General features: G+C 27.5%; 1 protein-coding gene across 4 annotated transcripts in view; it reads left to right on the top strand.

The window, feature by feature from the left end:
* LOC136091562 (hemicentin-1-like) overlaps window positions 1-17500 on the top strand; it is a 160077-nt gene that overhangs the window by 56794 nt on the left and 85783 nt on the right. For 2 of the 4 annotated variants that reach the window (XR_010644080.1, XM_065819246.1), the window contains exons 8-10: window positions 3522-3681; window positions 3847-4054; window positions 17086-17208. Coding sequence is in view for 2 of the 4 variants with exons in the window: in XM_065819246.1 (XP_065675318.1) it covers window positions 3522-3681; window positions 3847-4054; window positions 17086-17208 (491 nt within the window). In the remaining 2 variants the exon portion in view is untranslated. The remainder of the gene's footprint in view (window positions 1-3521; window positions 3682-3846; window positions 4055-17085; window positions 17209-17500) is intronic. The other 2 variants (XR_010644081.1, XM_065819247.1) reach the window with 1 other exon arrangement.

A 17500-nucleotide genomic window follows, 5' to 3' on the forward strand; every position in this document is an offset into this window, starting at 1 on the left:
AATTTAATAAATAGAAAAATAAGTCAAGCTACATTTTTTCGAATGTTTGTTTTTTTATAAAAATAATTTCTTCAAATAATTTATTTAAAGAAATTATTCTATGTTCACTACGATGAAAAAGATATTGATAACGAAAATGATGATTGCCAAGATGGTGATGTAAATGATCGCACCAAAGAAACAGCAATCAATTACTCGGACTGTGGTTTGTGGCCAATTCATCGCAAAATTCAATTTGTTGATTATGTAATAATATATGTGCGGTACAAGTGAATTTGCACACATATCCACGCGTTAAAAGAAGACGACATTTTTCAAATGCTTATTACAACCGCATGCATTATTACAATTATTTAAATTTAAACGGAAATAGATTCAATAAATGGAAGAATTTAACAGAAGCATGAAAAATTCACGAAAATATTAAGTCACATAGAAATGCTTATCAACTATGGATTGAGATAGAAATACGAATGAAAGCTGGTAAAACTATTGATAAACAAGAATAAAAACTAATTGGAAAGGAGAGTTTAAGGCGGCGAAGTGTTCTTGAACGATTGATGAACCTTACTTTATTCTTGGCAACAAATAATATGGCCTTCAGAGGTTTTTCTGATTAATTGTATGCAGTTAATAACGTCAAATTTTTAGGTTTGGTACAATTACTCGCTAAATTTGATCCTATTATGTAAAACCACGTCAGGCTAGCTCTTAAAGGAGATATTTATGATCATTACTGTGGAAAAACCATTCAAAATGAAATGATAGATATAATGGCATCAAAATTAACCAACATAATTATATCCAAAGCTCTAAAAAGTACATATTATTCTATTATTGCTGACTGCACTCCTGACGTATCTCACAAAGAGCTCTCGCTTACGAATAAAATTATAAGTATATCAGAATATCCTATAAAAATAAGTGAACACTTTCGTGGGTTTTTCAATGTTAACGACACGACAGGGGTTGGTTTAACAGAAACCATAATTGGAGCTTTAAAAGATTTTGGACTAAATATTTTGTCGAGGGCAAGGTTACAATAACGGTGCAAATATGAATGGTAAAAAGATAGGTCTACAAAAGGGAATATTCGATTTGAATACTTTTGCTTTTTACCTTCCATGTGGAAGTCATTCTCTCAATTTGGTTATTTGTGACGCAGCACAGTCTTCACTAAATAAAATTAACGTTCTTGGCATAATATAAAGATTATTCCCATTATTTTCTGCACCAACTTCACGTTGGAATGTTTTACTTAGTCATACAACAATCTTCACTCTTAAACGATTATACACTCGTTGGGAAGCCAAAATTGAGAGCCTCAAAGCCATCTGAGACCAAATAAGCCGCGTACATGATGCTTTAATTACTTTATATGAAACTGAAACCAAAACTCCCGATATTGCACACGAAGCGCAAATATTATCAGAACAATTAAAAGACTATAGTTTTTTAGTTTCTGTAATTGCATGGTATATTGTACTATTCCAAATAAACGTTGTTAGTAAAGCAATGCCAGCCAAAGACATGGATCTAGTACAGTGCGCTGAAATGTTGAAAAAATGCATCACATTTTTGGAAAATGTCAGAACGTTTGGCTTTAAACAAGCAACGGTTGATGCCAATGAGTTAGCTGAAGATTTAAACATCGATCCAATATTTTAGCCACTTTAAAGAGTGCGAAAATACATGTCTGTCGTCAATAAATGAAAGATATGAACAACTTAATGAATATGTAAATATATGGAGTTTTTTATTTAATTTGGATAATTTGCCCATCAAGAATGAACTTTTAAAATTGTGTAAACAATTACAAGAAAAAATAACTGTAAATACAAAATCAAAAATTGATGGTGCTTTGCTATGCGACAAACTAATAAGTGTGCGGTTTTTTATTAAAGATAAATTAAGCAATGTTGAAAATGAAATAAATAGAAAAGAGATGACACCACTTTTTGTACTGAATTTTATTAAAAAACATTGTCTACAAGAGTTATATTCAATCACATAGATTGTTCTGCGCATTCTTCTTACAATACCTGTTACTGTTGCTAGTGGAGAACGTAGTTTTTCTAAACTGAAGTTACTTAAAACATATATAAGAAATATCATGTTGCAAGATCGACTTAATTCTCTATCTATGTTATCAATCGAGCAAGAAATAGCTGAAAATTTAGATTTTTCTAGTTTGATATGAGATTTCGCGGACATAAAAGCTAGAAAAGTTACATTTTAAAATTTAATAAGTCTTGTTTATATAGTTAGAGGATTTAATATATGTTTATTAAAAATATTTGTTATTTTAAAAGCAACTTTGCGTTGTCTATTTATTTAGTCACTCATTATTTAGTCATTCATCATTTTAAAGCATTGGTCTCGTTGTTAATGGTAACAACCCACCCATATATACCTAGGGGCGCGTTCACAAGTTTTGCCCAACCTGTGAAAAAGCTAAGGCCGGCGCTGTATATATATATATATATATATATATATATATATATATATATATATATATATATATATATATATATATATATATATATATATATATATATATATGTATATAATATAATATAAAACAAACGAATTTAATTCCGATAAATGTTAAAAATAACGTTGTGCAAACATAAAATATAACGTTAAATCAACTTAAAATACAACGTTTTGCCAATATAAAATACAACGTTGTGCAAACGTAAAGTACTATGTTGAATTAACGTAAAATATTACGCACTGCCGACTTAACGACTTAACGTTGGGCCAACGTTGTTTTTTGATTTTTGACGAAGTTGTTTTTGCAACCAAATTAGTATAAAAACAACGCTGCCAATCGATGTTGGGTCAACGCAACGCGCAACATTTATCTAACGTTTTATCAATGTTTGCAAGCTGGAAGTCTTCTATTTTACAACATTAGGCAGTAAAAAAAGTTTAAAAATTTAATTTGAAAATTCAAGAAAACTTTTTTTATAAAAAGTATTAGCATTAGCTCCCTGTTATGGTATACTGTAGGACAGTTTTTTTAGTTGCAAATTGTGTTATAGGTATTGCTTCATTTCTATTTGCAGCAATAATAACTTCACGGTAGCACAACATATGCTACTTATGCTGGCCTACATTATTTTTGTTTACGATTAAAAAAAAATTAACAACAACAAAATAACTAATAGAGTTAGTAACAAAGCTGATAGAGTAGATGTTATGCTTATTTAAAAAAAACAGTTTTTTAATAGTTTAACATACATGCTAAGCTATTTTTAAAACAATGCTAAACTCGATGTTAATATGTAGAAGATAGCTTTTAAATGAGTAGCTGATAGTCTATTGATGGTTTATTAAATTGGTAGATATTAGGCAAAAAGATTTAACGTCATATTGACTTTTGTCAATTTGATATTGAACAGTTTTACTGTTCAATATCAAATTGACTTTTCCACCAACAGATTTACAATTTTATGTTATATTGACTCAAAATTTCATTTTAAGAATCAGTTGATGATAAAAAAATTATTTTTTAGAAGTTTCTTGGATATTACTTTTCAAATAAACTATTGGAATCTTGATGAACCAGCTGTTAATGTATCTTGGGAATACTTTTTTCCCCCTTTCATAATACTTCAATATAATTACACATCAGTAAATGTTGTTTATAGTGATTCAAAGTTGCTTCAATATAAGGTATGATTTTCGTAAAATTTCGTGAAAATTTCGTAAAATTAAAAAAGTGTTCCGCTACGTAAATAAGCATTTTATTTAAAAAAAAAACTTACTAAACTTTTAAATAATAATAATTTAAGTTATGTATAAAATCTCTTATGCTCTTTCAATAATAATGCGCTTTAGGTAATGAAATTATCAGAAGTTGGAGTTAATCAGAGTATCGTCGCTCTTATTAATAATATTAACTGCTTCTCTTGTGAATCTGACATTGTTATTCCAATAAAGTTATATTTTGAAAACAGTGCCGGATTTTTTTGGAGATCATTTCAAATATTAAGGAAAAATTTAAAGGAAAACTGTACCAGTCATGTTCTACAAAATTATTCTCCAGGTAAACAATTAATTTTTTTATGTAAAACACTTCTCACAAATTTTTTATAAAATTTTTCAGCAGAAAAAAATGACCTTCAATTAAAGGATTTATGATTTATTTGACTTTTTACGAGTGGTTACTAAAAATGGGAATTTTCAAGAGCAATTACTCTCTTAGTCTTTAAACTAGAGATATTTAACTATTAACTATGTTTTTTGGTATGTGCTTTTCATAAGTTTTAACAAGTGTTACAATTCCTATCAAATTTACACTTTTTTTGAACAGTAGTATGGTTTCCGCGTCAAAAAAAGAAAAGTATGATAGAGAGAAGCGTGTGTTTATGGTCAAAACAAAAACTTTTGATATCATGTAATTAATACGTATTATTGTTTTCTTTACCAATTTAGCATTTAAACAACTTTTTCTCAGAAAAAAAGTATTTATCAAAAAAGTAACTAAAATTGAAAATATATAATTGGCTAAAAAATTGCAGGTTTAAAGATGAACCTTATTTGGGCTTATAAAGAAGAATTAGATTTTTGGTCCCAAATTTTTTAAAATTTGTAAACATTCAATTTTTAATTTCAACCAAGTAAAATTGAGAAAATTCAAAAAATTCTGTTTTATACGCAACATAAAAAACACATTATAAATTTTAAACAGTTCTGACAATTTTTGAATTAATAATATTACCTGAGAGCTGATTCTTAACGGTAAAATAACGCTAACTATTTCGTCCTCATACTAAAAATACAATTTTCATTTTCATACATAAAAAATAAAATTATTAGCTGGAGTAAAAGAAAGGCACAATTGCTTATCGCCAAGCACCATATATATAAAAATATAATTAATCAATATTTTATCATAAATATTATATTACAAGAAGATAATTTGAAAGAATATTCCAAATAACGAATGCTTAACCAGCCCGCAAGCAACGTTGAAATAATGTTGAACTAACGTTGAAACCTAATGTTGAATTTAAGTTTATCCAACGTTAAAAATGAAAATTTTTTTCAACTTTGATTTATCAACGTTAAATCAACGTTAGGTTCAAACGCTGTGTCAACGTTGATTTAATGCAAAAAAACGTTTAATAACGTTGAAATTATGTTGATACAACGTTTAGAATGACAGATTTTTTAACGTTGATTTATCAACGTTAAATTGACTGTTAAAAAAGATTTTGTAAACACAGAAACCGTAGTTAAAAACTGTGATCACCATCAAAACGTACTATGCATGTCCAATAGTGTTGTAGTACATCTCTATTACATTATCAAGGTATATTATGGATATTAAATTTATCCATAGTCTATACTTAGACTATTTAGAGCTAAACTCAAGTTTTTCAGTTCAATTTAGTTTAAATAGTATGAGTAAAGAAAGAGTTAAAACTTGTAATATTAAAACATATATTTAAATATTATATATATTTATATATAATTAAATAAAATCTACACAAATTTCTTTTTCCTCACCTTTTTGAAATGGAGCGTATTTTAGAAAGTCAAACAATATTCCATTTGCCAAGGTTTCTTTTGCTGCATTGAAAGTGTTACAACTTAAAAAGGTATGCCTTTTACAACGCCATCCAAATTAGTGTTCTTAAATATATTTTTCTACCTTTACCTTTAATATCTATAAAGGCCATAAAGTTTTTTGTAAACATTCTAAACTTTTAAAATATAATTTTACTGTTAGACACGGCTGTCCCAAAGTGGTCTCCATGGGGAGTGAGAGGAGGTGTTTTAAGTATATTTTGCCAACTAGAGTCACATACACAATAAGATAAGGTCCCCAATATTTGCAATTTACCAACTATAGTTCAAAACTTGCTAAATTTGTTAACTTAAATGCTTATATGACAGCTTCGGGGGTGGTGGGACACCCATTACACCCCCATTCGGGATGGCCCTGGTTTTAGATGATTATTAAGAATTTTTTCAAATATTTAATTTAAATGAAACAACCTTTTATGAAAATAAATTAGTAATCAAAATATTAAACTTTTCTAACGTTGAATTATAATTATCAGGGTAGCCACATAAAATTTTTATAAGAAAAATAGGATTTTTGAGATTTTGCATCTAATTTAGAGAATTTTTTTTGTTTTAATTTAGGTTTAACGTCCATGTTTTTACGCTTATGGGGCTTGGACAGGTGTCAATAATGTCATTTTTTATGTTAAATAGTATGCACTTGCTAAAGCAATTTTTTACAATCACTTTCACATTCAGGCGTCAACCAGTTTTGCAGACCAAGAATGGGTATTTTGAACATTGTACTTCTATTAAGAAATAAGAAAGAGGAGTTAAAGATGACCTTTGATCAAATTTTAAACTTTTTTAAGGATAATAGAGGATTTTAGACGTGGTTTTTGAAAAAAGAGGACTTTAAAGGATTTTAGGGGAGCTGTGGTCACCCTGATTTTAAATGAGGTAAGAGTCCAATACTGTTCTTGATTACCTCAGCATCATTGTGTGCATTCTACCTTTTGAAAACGTTTCACCAACCAATTTTAATTGATTTATCTGTAAAAAGCCTGAAATAATTTTAATATTATGTTTGTGTTGATATATTAAACTGAAGAAAAAACCAAACAAGTGGAAACCTGGATGCAAAATATAAAAAAAGAAAGAGAGGGTTATAACAATAAATAAGTAGCTTCTTCGTCTTTTGATCTTCTGGGCCTTGGGGAGGTAAATTAACAAAAAGAAAAAAAAAATTATATATTTACCGATAGAGTTGATCAATGAAAAAGTGGAGGTCAAGTGCATTGACACTTCATATAAATCTTTGATAACTTAACCTGTAAAATATAATTACTTATTCATGATATTTATAAAAAAATCTTTTATTTTAGGTATGAAAATTGAAATTTATATAATCCAAGCACATAAAAGTAATAGCTATGTAATATGTAATAGTAAAAGTAATACTTGGGAAATAATCAGGAAATTCTCTCTGTTTATGTTTCCTTTTTCGTAAATAGACATTCTCATTTTCACATTTTTCTTTTGTAGTTGTGAATTCAAATTTTTCACAATCATGTTTGCTTTCTTTGTAATTTAAATAGTTATATGAATAGTGATATATTTTGTATCAACAAAATAACTCTTCTTACCACATTATTTTAAAAATAATAATTGTAATATATAGATGCAATACCTGAAGAGGATTTACTTTTTATTTGTGGAAACTTAAGCCAATTCTTCTCGGTATTTTAGTGCAGTCAATCCTTCGGTACCTGGAGGCCAATAAATAGTTTTATCACTATCCCAATTAGATGGACTTACACCTTCTTCTCTTTGTAAATCTTCATTCTAAACAGCTCCTTTCCACGTATTTGATTTTGAAAACATTATTTAAACTAATGAAAAAATGAAGAAACCATAATGTATAGTACTAACAGGCCTAGTTAAACTAGCAAAATTTTGACATTTTATAATTGCGATACTTGCTAAAAAATAATATTAGTAGACATTATTACCAAAGATATGGTTTTCTTTATTTTAAAAATTTATTATATTTTAAATGGACTTTTATTAATATATTTTTAATTCTATTTTTATGCAGGGTTCTGAATATATTGTGTTCAAATTACTAAAGGCACCTAAGGAAAATAATGAAAGAACCCCAGATTGCTAAAATATAAATATCTACATAAGAGTAATACAGAATATAAAACAAAAACAGATAATACTTATTAATAATATAAAACTATAAGATAAGGTATATTACGAAACATCACACAACAATATCTAATTTTGATTAAAAATACATAAGCAACAAAAATTAAAAACAAAAACATCTCAGTAAATAATATATTATCATTCAAACAGTTTTAAAGACAAAAAACAACTTGTAACTTATTTTTTACTTATCTTCATCTAATAAACATTATACTAATACCAATTTTTAATACTATATCGTTTTTATTAAAAATAAAAATATTATATCAGTTCGGTTTTTCATATTTTACTTAAATATTAACTCAATCCTAGGTTTTTTTCAAAATTGATTTTTTTTTAGGTGTTGTTGAATTAACACTGAAAACAAAATAATAGTTGACAACAAGAAAATACTTCTTTATTAAAATATATGTAAACATATATAGCAATCATCTAATTTTATTTCATTTTTTTCCGCAACCTTTTTGAAATGCAGCGTATTTAAAGAAGTCAGACAGAATGCCATCAATTAAAGTTTCAGTCGATTCATCGTGTTTAATATAAGAAGCTGCGAATAAAAAAGAAAAAGTTTTATATATCTTATAAAGATATACCTTTCATAGCACCATGTAAACTAGTGCTCTTAAAGCATATTTTTCTACCTTTCCCCTTCATATTTATGGAGGCCATAGAATTGTTGGAAAATATTCTAAATTTTAATAGATAAGAGAACTAAAATTAATTATGTGAGAACTAATATAAACTCTTTTTTTCAAATATTTAAATTGAATTCATTATTAAACAAATTTTTTTTTAAATAAACTATTCCTTAAAATTCATTAATCATTTAAAATTATTTTGATTACCTCAGCATTACTTTGTCCTTTAAAGATAATTACACCAATTAATTGTCATTGATTCAACTAAAAAATAAACAAAAAAAAAACATGTAAAGCTTTTACTGTTTAAAATTTTAATTATCTTTATACAAATTATCATATACTTTTAAGGGACTGATAAAAATGACATCTAATCACTTTATTTGTTCTGCTAAAATTTGAATGGTAACGTTAATCCTGCTCTAAAACAATACAAATATGTTATTTGCTTTTATATTGTACTTGTAATGACATTAAATTGATCCTACATTAGAACAGTCATATTTTTTAGCAAAGCTTAAGTATTATCTTCCTGGAGAAAAGTTTGGATATAAAACTCTCAATTTCATCTTAAGAGGAGCTTGTAAGCCTGGTCTGGTAATCTTCTCGTAGTATAACAAAAAAAAAAAAAATCAGTCCTAATCTTAATAACAAGTTAACACCAGGAATAGTATTTGGTCGTAAAAATTGCCTAACCTCGCTCGTAATGTGTTATAATCATATTAATGAAAAGGAAACTGTGAACATTAAACATTAATTACCCTTAAACCATTAAAATTATACTCCCAAAGAAGAAGCCATTGTTTTAATATATACAGTCATAAGTTTTTATAAGTTTTGACATAAAGCTGTAGACATAAAACTAAAAAAAACCTCTGAAACTAAAGGATATAACTATTTAATAAAATACTTATTAAAACTCACCCATGGTGATTGTGTTTTTTTCGTTATCTAATATCTTGTCCTTTTCATCAAATTCAGTTACCAACGAAAATAACCTTATTTGGCTTATAAATTCACAATTATAAGCAGACTTTGTCACTGTGTTTTGGCTTCGTAGCTCATTTCTTATATCAGTAAATTAATATAACACTCTCTTTTAAAACTCTATAAATTAAAATAGTTTCACAAAACAACTGTTATTGAATATTTTTACAAACCTAATAAATTTAAACAAAAATTCACTCAAAAATAAAAAATAAAATACTGCCTGCAGCCATCGAGAACTTATCAACGTTACCTAATTGTGGTCCAACGTTGTCTAATTGTGTTTCTTTTTTTCTTATCCTCATTAAAAGATAAAAGAACTTTGCTTCAGTCTCCAAAATCAGTTACTGACAGTAACTGATTTGTAGACTGTTACTTTGGTCTTGAGACTGGTATACAAAAAGTTGTTTCTGCAGACAGCAGAAGGCTACTGCTATCAGTATAGCCAAAAGCTCGTTTACACATTCATGTAAACAGCAGTGCTCTACTGTTATTTCGGCAGTTAACAATTAAGAGAAACATTGTTTTTTTCAATTTGCTCTGGTTTTTTTTTTACGTTACGTTTTTTAAGTTTTTTGTCAACGTTAATTTACCGTTGAATCAACGTTAAATAAACAACGTTTAAACCGTAACGTTGTTTAATGTTGAGACATACTTGAACAACGTTGAAACAAGGCTTTAACCATATTTTAACTTTGAAACAACGTAGAGATGCCGGCTGGGTTGTAATAACTAAATGGTTTTAAATAACTAGATATTTCTGAATGCAATGAATAAATAACTTTTATTTTAATATAACCATGACCGTCACTGTAAGATGATGGTTGGAGAGGAAGAGAAGTGTACCTACCCATAAAAAAAAACCAACTCCAAATTTCTTTTTTTTTTTGATAATTTTAAAGTTCTTTTTACCACAGGAACTTTAAAATTAGTAAAAGAAGTTTACATTTAGCAATAACAATGTAACAAGTTGTAAAAGGTTTGTAAAAATGTTGCGAATTATTAGTGATAAATAGTAGGGTAGACACGCCTATTTGGCACCTCATAGTTAGCGTTTGAAGAGTTTTATAATTATAACTTCTGAGTTTAATTCACATACATGATTATTTTTATTAGTTATTAAGGAATATAGGAGGATTTAACGCGCTTTATTTTTGAATTGTTTTGACCACTCTGTAAAAAATGTTGTTTCAAATTTTTTAATAAAACAGCCATGTCACAAAAATCAATTTAACGCGTGATATTAGAATGTAAATGGTCATGTGACTTTTAAATATTAGGGGTGGCATGAAACTTATAATTAAACTGGTCACGCGAATTTTAGCAACTAGGTATTGCCAGACATTTATAATCAAACTATAAACGTCACGCAAACTTCAGGGGTCTCTCAAGGTTCTATTCTTGACCCAATACTCTTTTTAACTTACCTTAACGATCTTTCAGAAACTTTCAAATGAAAAGTGGATTGTTTGCTTATAATACTACAGTTTATTCTTGTCTTGATAAGAAGTCAACACTCATTGATTGCTTGTAGGGGACATTTGGGCTTGAAAAAAATCTCAATTCTGCTGCAGCATGAGTCTCACAGTGGTTGGTGAGCTTTAACTGAGATAAAACTTTACTTTTTCAGCTCACTGTTATCACAATAACCTAGATTTTACTATAATTATAAGTATGGTAATGTAAAAATGAGTCACGCAACTTTTTTTAAATAAACTTAGAGTGATATTTAAATTTTTTAATTTTTACGGGAAGTGGATGCCGGTGATGAGAGACCATTTAGTTGTTACATGCTGTATTACAGTATAATTTCATTGTTCCAATTGCTATGCAATGTAAAATTTTTGGTTTTTTAGACTTATGATTATGGATTTTTTTACCTGTACAAAAGTTAATTGAATCAATTGTTAGATTCAAGTTTATCAAAAACAATATATCTTGAAGAACCTTTGCTGCATCTCACTTGGTTTTTTACGATTAAAACTAATGTTTGCAGCACCTTCTATTCCTGGTGGTCTACTATCTATTATTCTTATTTTTTTGGAGAAGGCAACAGCACAATAAAGTTTATATGTCATTTTCAATTATTAATTTTTTTTTTTCTCCTTTGTAATAAGGAATGTCTAAAATTTGAAACATGTTCAATTTAGCTAGTAGAACTGTTTATTTTTTTGCACATTTCTGTTAAGAGGCACAATTTTTTAAGTTGATTCAAAGTTATGTTATACGTTTACACGACAATATATTTAACTTTTTTTGAAGTTATACATATTTTTTTTTAAATTTCGATTTCAACTATATTGAAAGAACCCAAACAACTAATATCTAAATATCGTTTTCAACTATATTGAAAGAACCCAAACAATTAAATTTCCTGGATTGATTTTAGACAAAAACATTTCATAGACAGCCCAAATAAAGACCATCAACACTCAAATATCTAAAATTCTTGGTTTACTTTTCAAACCTAGACCATTTTTATCACAAAAAAAACTTAAAAATTCTTTACTTTTCGTTTATACATAGCCATCTTACATACGCTAACATTGTTTGGGGAAGCATACGCAAGACAAAATCAATGTCTCTTTATCGACGGAAGAAACATGCTTCAAGAATGATATATCATAAAAACAAACATACACATGCTAAATCTCTATTAGAAGAAATGAAAGCGCTAAACATTTTTCAAATCAATATCTATGCTATTAACTTATTTATCTTAAAATATTAAATGGGATTAGTACCTTCGTAATTCACAGAAAACTTCTTTTATTCAATTACAAATAAACTTAACACTAGAGCAACTGGTAATTTTATCGTACCCCCAAAAAAAAAAAAAAACTCTCAATTCTCCATCTCTTATCGCGGCATCTATTAATATAACAAATTAATTCCGAAACACAACTTAATTACTCTTTCTGACAATATATTTTCTGTTTAGTCAAAACATAAAAGTCTTGTTCTTAATATTGATAATTACATAGAATTGTTCTAGTTTACATGATAAATAAAAATTTGAACCAAAACAATCTACAACGTGAGAAAAGTTTGATTTATATATATATATATATATATATATATATATATATATATATATATATATATATATATATATATATATATATATATATATATATATATTTATATATATATTTATATATATATATATATATATATTTATATATATATATATATATATATATTTATTAATATATATATAAATATATATATACATATACATATATATATATATATATATATATATATATATATATATATATATATATATATATATATATATATATATATATATATATATATATATATAATGCGTTAAAATTAAATAAATAAATAAAATAATAAAAACAAAATACACTCACACAAATCATAATACAAAAAACAAAACAAAATTTTATCACATTTATATTTTAAATATTTGTGCAAAAGAATCCCAATGAAAAACTATCTATCTTAACAAGTCCTTTATAACACAGGTCAACAGCATTTTTGGGGCCAAAGATATTTCAACGAATTTAGGGTAACTTTAAGGTGCTGATTCTGAATATGTCATCAGTTTTGCCATATTGGCTGAAGTTTTTGAGATTTTCTGAGTTTGAGAGTTTGAGGACCATTAAAGATTCTTGCCTTCAATATTTCGCTACTAAGACCAGGGAAAGATCTGCAGATGTACATGAAGCAATTACCATCTTTGTCTAATGCCTTTACGAACTGCTTCATTAATCCTAACTTTATGTGAAGTGGTGGTAGAATGATTTTTTCCCTGTCCACCAAAGGTTCGTTCACTATGTTTGATGCTCCTACTGTCAAGGTGTCACTTGGAGGCCAATTCAGTTTCTCCCAGTGCTGATGTTTTGCTCTACTATCCCACATGCAGATGAAGCAAGGATACTTTGTGTATCCACTTTGCTGTCCAAGTAAAAAGTTGATCAATTTTAAATCAACACATATCAGCCACGAATGTACATGGTAGCACAGTTTCTCCAAGACCATTTTGACATTTTTGTATTGTTCTGCAAGTTTAGTTGAGTGAGCTACTGGAAGAGATGCACACTGATTGCCATTGTTCAACAAAACACATTTCAAACTCCTTTTAGAATTATCTATGAAAAGCCTCCAGTCTTCAGGACGATACACTTGTAAACCCATTTGCAGCATCAGGCCAGGAATATCCTTACAATATACAAGTAGGTCATCTTCGCAGAAAAATTTAAGAAGTGCTTCTTCTCTGGTCATGTAAGATGTAATTTTAGTTCCAGGCGTCAGACAATTTTTTTCACTTAGCCTTGAAGCTAAAAGTTCAGATGCACTTTTTGAGAGGTTGAGGTCTCTTATTAGATCGTTGAGCTCTCCTTGGGTAAACTGTGTAGGTGTTCTGAAACTTCCTTCACATTCTGGTTCACTTCCAGAACTAATGCTTAGCTCCATACCCTGCATTTCATCATCATCAGGTGGGGAAAGATCAGGTAACATGGCAAACACAGGTACAGGCACATCTTCACATTGAGGGACAGGCCTTCTTGCAGATTCCATGTTAGGATACTCCCATTTTTGTTTCTTATGCTTATTGAATCCTTGCACTTGCACTGCACAGAAATAACAGTCATCATGATGATTTTTTTACTCTCTCCACACCATTGGAACACCAAATTTGAAGCTTTTTCTTTGTCCTTTGCTCCATTTTTGAAATAATTCGATACATGCTTTGCACACTATGTGTGGTGCCCAAACTTGTCTTGGTCTCCAAGCATAACCCCAAAATAGGCCAAATACACTTTTTTTATGAAGTCTGTTATGTTTCTCCTATGTTTTTGCAGTGTATACTCACCACAAATGTAACAGAATGAGTCTGGATCGTTAAGACAACTTCTTCTTGATGAGTTCATGCTTTTCACTGGAAAACAGACAACAACATAAAGTTAGTGCAAAAATCAAGCTATGAACAAACTTTTAGAACACTAATCAACAAAAAACTATATTGAGAACTGCTCAGTTCAAGTACTAATTCCAAGAAATTAATAAGATGATGCGTCATATTTACCAACAAGTGCTATAAATAAGATACCAAAAATATCAAAAACTTGAGCCAATCTGGCAAAACTGATAGCATATTCAGAATCAGCACCCCAAAAATACCCCAAATTCATTAAAATATTTTGGACACCAGTAATTTTTTTTTTTTGTTGACATGTGTAATACATTAGGTTAGCTAATTAATGCATTGATATAAAGGTAGTTAATTCTAGTTAGTAGTTTACCTAATTAATGTTTTAGTTTAAACGTATGCATCATTGCTGGTATTGTGGTTTATATTACGACAGAATTTAGATGTGTGTTGAGGATCAAGACACTACTTAAAAACTAATCCGCGACCCACAATTTCAAACCTTTTCCCAAAAGCCCTCAATTTGTACATTGTCACCTACTTTTTTTTCCAGCAAAGCATCTTCAGACCAATTTTAAATAACCACCATGCTTGACTGTCGGGATTGAGGCTTGTTTTATAATGCATTCTCTAATTAAACAAAAAACATATTGTCGATGATTTCCTCTAAATATTTCAAACTTTGATTCATCTGAAACAAGATTTGAGACTATTTTTTTTTAATCTCTATGCCCATTTTAAGCTAATCGATTAATTTTAATCGATTAGTTTTATTTAGCTTGCATAGCAATGGTTTTTTGGCAGCAACACATTCTTTAAAACCGTAATTGCGAAGACTTTGTTTTACGGTTGAAACAGTTATTAGTATTTCAGCATAGAAATAAGTTCGTAGCAAATATCGGGAGCAGTTCGAGTGCAATTCCTTTTACTTCGAACACATAAGAATTTGTCTTTGTGGCTCAGCGTTGCTTATGATTCCCCCAAACAATGACAACTTTGACTTCCTCCAGTTTCTTGCTTTCTTTGCAACTTTCTCATAACTAAATTTTGAGAAGCAATAGTATTTGAAGTAATTTTTCGTGTTAAAAAATTCAGATATGATAAAACCTTCCTTGTGTAATGCCACAATAAATGCTTGTTTTTTGCTCTCTGCTTTATTACCCAATTTTTGCCAATCAAAACAAAAACTATATCCTTGTCTTATTTTTAATACTAGAAAAAAATACTTTAAACTGCTTTAACGTTTATGATAGTTATTCTATGAGCGTTACTTATTAAAAACAATGTTTTGATCACTTATCTATATAATAAAAAATATAAACAATAACAGTGAAAAAAAAATTAAGTTAGTTTTACAGCAAAATATATCTAAGTATTACTGTAAAATATACTTAAACATTACAGTAAAATATACCTAAAGTGTTCATACATGCAATGATGATAAACCTACACTCGATATACACAAATAAATGTGTGAAACTCATTATAATAGAAATTTGCGTAGAGTCAAAAAATAAAACAAGTGAACCCAAACTTGTAAATGGTAATACAAAGATAAAAATATATAAAAATATGGGATATATTTAAATTAAGCAATGAGTAATGTTAATTTTAACAAACAAATGTTAAAAACAATTCAAATCTCCATCATTATTAAAAAAATATATAAAAACATAATTTTTCATTTATTTTTTTAAAAAGTAATAATATAAATAGAAAAAGAAAATCAAAAAAACTAAAATTGTTTGCAAGAACTGAGTGAACACTTAAATAAAAATAAAAAAACATAACTAAACAAAGGCAATAAAAGTTGTAAATCTACTAGGTACATATTTAACTTAGGGATGTTTGAATTATTTAGAGTTCTTCAAAAACTCGAAAAATAAATTTAAAAATAATTAAGTCTTTTAATCTTCAACAGCCTGTGCAACTAAAATGACAACACCATGTTATTAAAGACCTAATTATTTAATTAGATGATTGTTTGTTTAAGTATAAACAAAAATTAGTGTATTAAGTTATAATATATTAAAAAAAATTTTAAAAAACTTATCCATGTTTTCTTCAAGATTTTCATCTATATAATGAATGAACAATTGTTTAAATATATACTAAATAAAAAAATTAAACGGAAGTTGTAATAAAGTAAAAAAAAAATTCACAATACTAACTTTTTTTTCCTCTACGGTTGTCATCTACATAAGAAAAAAAATTGTTTGCTTAAATACGAAGCATTATTAAAGTAAAATAAACGTTTAAAAAACTAATTAATATTTCCGTAATATTTTATTTAACTAGTATACTGTAATATACAACTTTGTCAACTTAAAGTATATTGACAATTACTTAAACAACTCAAAATCAGTTATTTAAAAATGGAGTGCAACTTAAAAAGCATTTTGAAGAATATCATCATTGATTTCTGCAAAATTTCAATATTCAATTCAAATATTTACAAAAATGATTAAAGGAATGTATTACCCGACAACTTCTTAAGATGTTTTTGATTATCCTAGAAAACGATTTACATAAAATAATTTAAAAATAGCATGATTGTTTGCTATTAAATTAGATAAATTGATTATTTAACTGCATTAAGTTATCTTAACACAAAATGTATTAAAACTTAAACAGGTTAAAATATTAAGCATAATTATACAAATAAGTATAGAAAGAATTTTTCTTAATATATATTATTAAAATTTAATAAAGCAAACTTTACTGCGTAGTTAATAATGTTACAGGATTTGAATATTTAAACACGTAATGATTTCAATTTGTTCTCAGATGGCGTGTTAAATTGACTTTACTTTTTATTGTTAGACATAACTCACTGCACTAAAACTTGTACTTGGAAAAGCAGTATTTGCAAATATGAAGAAGAGTGCTTCTTATGTACTTGTGAGACTGGATGGAAAATGGGTAAAGATAATTTCATCTGTATTGGTAGCAATTTGTTAAATTTTTTTAAAAGTTATTTTAAATGCAAATGCCTATTGTTTAATTAGCAGTATTTTAAAATTTTATTTTTAAGTTTTTTAAATTAGTAGGTGTGCTTAAAAATGTTGAAAAATTTTTGTTTTTACATATTATTACGCAATTTTTTTCACAAAATTTAGTTCATATATTTTGTATAGAATAAAAAATCAATAAAAAAACAGGCTAAAATATAAAACTGTTTTAAGAATAGACCAATTCAGTATAAAATCATCAATATTTTTTCCTTTTAATTCACATA

Source organism: Hydra vulgaris, chromosome 15, assembly GCF_038396675.1.
Source record: "Hydra vulgaris chromosome 15, alternate assembly HydraT2T_AEP".
In the NCBI taxonomy this organism is placed as follows: domain Eukaryota; kingdom Metazoa; phylum Cnidaria; class Hydrozoa; order Anthoathecata; family Hydridae; genus Hydra; species Hydra vulgaris.